General features: G+C 53.8%; 1 protein-coding gene across 2 annotated transcripts; it reads right to left on the minus strand.

The window, feature by feature from the left end:
- Positions 1–1,492: 1,492 nt before the first annotated feature.
- SLC35C1 (solute carrier family 35 member C1) lies at positions 1,493–5,475 on the minus strand. 2 transcript variants are annotated; one of them, XM_054161492.1, is made up of 3 exons: positions 5,353–5,475; positions 4,722–5,257; positions 1,493–3,066 (listed from the first exon to the last, which is right to left on the minus strand). In XM_054161492.1, exons 2-3 carry the CDS (start codon positions 5,224–5,226, stop codon positions 2,507–2,509), a joined length of 1,065 nt encoding a protein of 354 aa, XP_054017467.1. In that variant the 5' UTR covers positions 5,227–5,257; positions 5,353–5,475; the 3' UTR covers positions 1,493–2,506. The 2 variants fall into 2 exon arrangements, with proteins under 2 accessions (XP_054017467.1, XP_009899174.2); XM_009900872.2 differs by having other exon boundaries at positions 4,722–5,475.
- Positions 5,476–6,018: the final 543 nt, after the last annotated feature.

The following is a 6,018-nucleotide window of genomic DNA, read 5'->3' on the forward strand; positions in this document are numbered from 1 at the left end:
ACTGCTGCCAATCATCGCCAGTGGGCGACGGTGGGGCGGAGCTCTAGGGGGCCTCTGCCACCCCCTAGCGGCCGCAGCCAGAGCTGGCCGCAGAGGGGCGTGCCCGAGGTCGTGTTCCTCCCGCCCCGCCGTGGCGAGAACACGCTGCTACCCTTGCTTCCACCCTTCACTGGATCCAGACAGCGACCCCGACTTTATTCAGCAGGTTACAAGGCAGTATAGGCAACACTAAAAACCTCTGCCCGCATTAGAATAAAACCCCAAACAATTCAAAGGACCCCAAACGGCAGCCTGCACCCAGAGTTACAGAATGAGCTGGGTTGAAAGGGACCTTTAAAGCTCACCTAAAGCAGTGAGCAAGGATGTCTTCAGCTACATGAGATTGCTCAGAGTCCAGTCCAATCTGACCTGGAATGGTTTCAGCGATGGGGCTTCTACCACCTCTCCAGACAGCCTTGGTCTATGTTTCAATGCCCTCAGCATAAAAAAGTGTTTTCTTCCATCTAGCCTAAATCTCCCCTTCTAGTTTAAAACCATCACTCCTTGTCCTGTCCACTCCTGTCACAACAGGCCCTGCTAAAATAATCTCTAAATCTCTCCCCATCTTTCTTAAAGGCCCACTTTCAGTACTGAAAGGTCATGTCGCACTGGAGCCTACTCCAGGTTGAACAACCCCAACCCTCTCACCTTTTCTCATTAACAGAAGTGTTCCAGCCCTCTGATCATCCTTGTGGCTTTCCCCTGGCCTGCTCCAACAGGTCCATGTCTTCCCAGTGCTGAGGACTCCAGAGCTGCACACACTCTAGGTGGGGTTTACCAGAGTGAATGGAAGCAGAGCAGCAGAACCTTGACCTGCTGGCTGTGCTGCTTTTGGTATGGCCCACGACACAATTGGCCTTCTGGGCTGTGACCACACATTGCCAGCTCATGTCCAGCTTTTCATCCACCAGTACCACCAAATCCTTCTCCAAAGGGCTACTCCAAATAACTTCATCCTTCAGCCTTTATTCACACCAGGCACTGCCCCAACCCAAGAGCAGGATCTTGCATTTGGCCTTGTTGAACCACATGAGATTCGTGACAAGGTAACTGCAGTCATGAAACCTGAGGCAAGAGCACCCCTCACATTAGACAGGAACACATTCTGAACAGAAATGAAGTGTCCTTCTGTAGGACTGACCAGAAATCACACACCAGGCATGGTACATCATGTTGGATCCATGGGGCAGTCACACCAGCTGCCCAGAACTGCTCTACAAATAACCCTATAAATACAAAGGGCAACATCACAGCTGACTATAGGATGTTGCTGCTGAACCTTGGGATCAGAAGCTGCAGCAGAGTAACCTCAGGTGGCACTTGCATGTGACCAGAGTGTGGGGGGAAGGAAGGGGCAGAAGATTCTGCAGAGCTAACTGTTCAGCAGCAAGTTTCAAACAAGGGGATTGATGTAGCTGACCAAAACTAAGATTTGGGGGGACAGGGTGGGGGGCGTTAAGGATTCACTGAGCTGGCCATGGGTGTGTGTCTGTAAAGGAACAAGCCAGAAGGAAAACTGCAAACACCAAAGCAGATAGAACATAGGTATGGGGAAAAGGGCCCCAAAATGAGGCTAATTAGTGACAAACCCATTTTTAAACACAGGGTAAAGAGGACAAGTGTTGCAAACCTCATGAACTGGGATTTCCACCCTTCAGAAGGAAGTGCTTCAGAGTAACTTTTCCCCTCCTACCTGTCACTGACAGAGGCAGTGTCAAAGCTCACTCCCCCTCAATAAAGGTCCTTTGAGAGCAAGCTCTCTTTCATGGCACACAGTGCAGAGGGAATGAGATGTTTCACCTTTGATTCTTAGGATGATTTCCTGAACTAAGAAATCAGGTGGAGAAAAATACAGGAGAAACCTCAGCAGGATCAATCTGACTCACTGGAAAGAAGATTTGGAGGCACTGCTGCTGCTTAGACTTGTACAGAACCTGAAGGGAAGGACTTGCCCTTTCTTTGCCCCCCAACAGGGTAGCAGGAAGAACAGCTGTTGCCAGCCCTTTTACAGCAGAGCAGTTTCCTGGAGCCTGTCCTTGACAGCCTGGCTACCTGCCTCTTCCCTAGGTGGGGAGGGTTCAGCGTTTTGTGACTTCAGACCACATTCATTCAGTTAACCCTAGATCCCTAACTACACAAACCTCCCCTCCCAGCCTTTGTTCCCTGCGAGCACACACCCTCAAGAGATGCACACTGCCCAGATTAAGTCAACAGTGACATCCATTTAAAAAAATGTTCACAAAAACCCCCAAATGCCCTCTACAGCACATGTGCTCCCCAGCTCCAATACAGCGCGGGATCCCACGGGTAAAACATGACCCAGCCGGGTCTCTGGCTCTGGTTCCTGACACAGTTCCCCATACACTTTGCAGGTGAATCATTTTCCTGCTCCTTGCTCTTCTCACCAGGAGGAAAGGACCACCAAAGGTTAATCCCCTGGGCACAGAAAGAGAGGTGCAGGAGCCGCCTACACACCAGTTTCATTTCTTTCGCCGCTTTTGATGTTAGGATCCTCTTGCACCTTTCTCATCTCCAGCCCTTTCACCCACGTGTAGGCAAAGGAGCCTCCCAGAACCATCAAGTTACTCGTCCACCACAAGAAGCTCTTTGCCTCCTCAAAGTAGATAACAGCCAGCACTGTTTGGGCACAGGCCTTGGCTGTCCCTGAAACGTTGTGAGTGAGCGGGCTAGTGAACTTTATCTGAAGTCCAGTCACGTACCCAATGGCAAAGCCAAACACCCCCCCCAAGGTCATCATACCCCAAAACCCGAGGTTGCCCAGCTTGTCAAAGTGGTAGAGGGTGTGGAACTCGCCCAGCAGCAGCATCAGTGGAAAGAACAGGACACAAGCGTTGACGTTGTTGTAGAAAGTGAGGCGCCAGATGCTACCATCCACCACAGGCAGCACCTTCTTGGTGTAGATGGCATTGAGCGAGACACACAGGCTCGCCAAGATCCCGAAGAATATACCTGTCCATGACAGAGTGCCCTCCGCTCCTTCCTGGTCAACACCCAGCCAGAAGCCACCTGCAACCAAAGAAATCGGGCATCACATGAACAACTGCTGAAGGACTCAAAACCTAACAGTCAGCAATTCATCATCTGCCTTAAAACGAGCAACCACAACCACAAGCAGAGACAGGCTTAAGGGCTTCCCCTTCCGATTAAGTGAACCCACAAAGTGGCATGACTAGTGTCCTGGGAAGATTTATTTTGGGAGAGCAGGTAATTGACTGTGCTATCTTTCAATCTCAGGCTATTCCCACACTGAGCAGGCAGCACGAGTTTAGAAACTGTTATTCCACGGGGCCGTGAACTGAAGCTCAGGCTGCTCTGTGCATACATCATTTTCAGGAGATCATAGGATTTCTAATTTATTTTGTCTTTAATTGAAAAGGCAGCAGACTGACACACAGGTAGCAAGAAATATTCCTCAAGGTTAAAAGGAAAAAAAAAAAAAGCCTCCAAAGTTTTGCTGCACAGGAAGAGAAAGACAGGTCAGAGAAGAAGATGGAAAGACAGTAAACATATTGATGCAATATTGAGATGCTTGATCAGGAAAAAGAAACACACCAAAAGATCTCAAGACAGAAACTGAGTGGAGTATCTTCAATAGGTTAACCACCTCCAAAACAGGAGCTACAGGATTTTTGTCTCCAGGGCAGAAAGAGAGACCTCTCCCCATCCAACTCGTAAGCAAAACAAAAGGGGAAATGAGATGAGCTTTTGAAAGAGTACTACCTGCCTCTTCATTAGCTGCTTCATGTCGGAGGTTGTCTGGGAAGTTGCCTGCAAAAGCAGCTGAAGTGCTTTAAACTCAAGGAGATCAAGCCAGAGGGGCAATCTTAAGAGAAACACTGCAAGGCTGTCAGATACCATAGTACTGGGCAATACCAGAACACAAGACTAGGTGAAGGCAACTGCTTGCATCACTTGGGTGCCATGACTTCCATGAAGAGAGGATTCCCTAGTCTCATTTTAACCTAAGGGAACACATGTCCGCCTGGAACCGCACTGAAGCCAGCACTTCACCATTCTAAATGGCCCTCCGCTGGAAGGCAGCATTAACGCCGCCTTTGGAAGGAAAGGCCTGTAAGCAATTCCTGTTAAGCCACTCAATGCCCTGCCCTACATCCTAACCACACAACCAGATCTTCCAGTGGTGTTTTACTCTTGGCTTGATCGGCTAACCCTTCATCACACGAATTCAGCCTGTCTGAATTGGGTGGCTCCACTGTAAGGCCCCAACGGTACTGACAAATACCTTTATTGTTAATAAAGATAATGATCAGCACACAAACGAGAACAAGAAGAAAGACACCTGATGGTTTATGACTTTTTTTTGGGGGGGGAGGGGGGGAGGGAAACAACACAAAGGGGAAAAAAAAGGTAAATTAAGTCAAACTTCTTTGAAGAGTAGGGTTTTGTGCTCAAAGGGAAGAGGGAGCCATGGCCAAGTAAGAGCAACTTCCCTTCTTAACAACTTACCTACATGCTCCAGCCATGTGAAGCTGGTTTCAAGAAGCAGAGCAAGGCATGAACCCTGAGTGACCCCACCTCACCGGGAAGCTGCCATGCAAGGGGGAATGGCTTCCCAAGGGGATGCCAGTCCAGCTCCCTCTCTCTTGAGCTTGTTTGCCTGGCCGTGGGGTTGGGCGCACTCCCCTCCCGCTCCCCCTCACCTATGATGACTCCACAGGCCAGGAGGGCATAGAGGGAGGTGGTCTGCTTGAGGAGTACGTAGGAGAGCAGCACGTTGAAGACGGTGGTGAGGGAGCGCCCCACATTGTAGAAGGCCACGCCAACATGCTTGAGGCAGAGGTTGTTGGAGGTGACCATCCCGATGAAGACAACGGAGAGGGGCAGGACGCTGCGGGACACCTTGAGGTCGAGGCGCAGGGCGGGCAGGCTGGGACAGGGGGACCCGCAGGCCGCCCCCAGGCTGAGGCCCAGGCAGAGGGCGGCTGTCAGGGCACACTGGAAGAAGGTGACAAAAAGAGGGGCATCGAGGCGCAACGAAGGGCTGTCCAGGAGGTACTTGTTGAGGAAAACCATGGCGATGGAGATGAACCAGTAGAGACAGACCACCAGGGCGATGCGCAGGGCCCGCAGCAGGAAGGGCGCCTGCTGGTCCCCGCCGCCCTCCGCCGGCAGCAGCGGGTCGCCGGATCCGCCGCCCAGCGCCATCCGCAGGATCCCCGTCCGCGTCAGCTGCGCCCTGGTCATGGCAGGCGGCGGGGCCGTCAGCTGACGGCCATCGGCCCCCGTTCGGCCCGCTCCGGCCTCCCTCCTCCCGCTGCCAGCCCCGCTCACCAGCCGCCGGCCCCGCTCGCTCGCTCACCCGCCGCCGCCTCCGGCCCCGCGCTTCCCGGAGCGCCGCGGCCCCGCCCGCCGCCCTTTATTCACGCCCCGCGGGCGCCGCTCGGCGCCTCCCTGGCCGCCCGGCCGCGCCGCCATGTCGGGGGAGGGCCGGGCTCGGCCCCGCCGCCCCGCCCCGGGCCGGGGGAGCGGCGGGCAGCGCGGCCGGCTGGCGAGCGGGGCGCGTTGGGATGGACGGAGCCGGCGAAGGGCGTGCGGGGGCGCCGCTGTGCTGCGACGCGGCAAGGAGTGCGTGGTGGCAGCCCGGAGTGGAGACCGGCGGCTCTGGGCAGCAGCGCCGGGGCGTGGGGGAGGTAACTGGGAGCAGCCCCAGTGCTTGGGAGCAGCACCCGCGGCTCCATCTCGGATGGGTGTCCCGAGCGGGATCTGAGACCTGTGTAGTGCTTGATTTCCTTACCCGGATTTAGTCCACAGCCGGCCACAACGCACGGGTCTGAGCTGCGCTGCCTGAGCCTTGGTTACAGAATAAAGTTCACCTTTTTGTGGAGGCTTAATAAAAAACTTCCTGATCAACGACCTCAATGAGGTAGACGCCTACAAGCAGCCCATGAGGCCAGTACAGGGAGGTGGCAGCTGCCTTATTCCTCTTCCTGCGGTGTT

This window comes from Dryobates pubescens, chromosome 5, assembly GCF_014839835.1.
Source record: "Dryobates pubescens isolate bDryPub1 chromosome 5, bDryPub1.pri, whole genome shotgun sequence".
Classification (NCBI taxonomy): Eukaryota; Metazoa; Chordata; class Aves; order Piciformes; family Picidae; genus Dryobates; species Dryobates pubescens.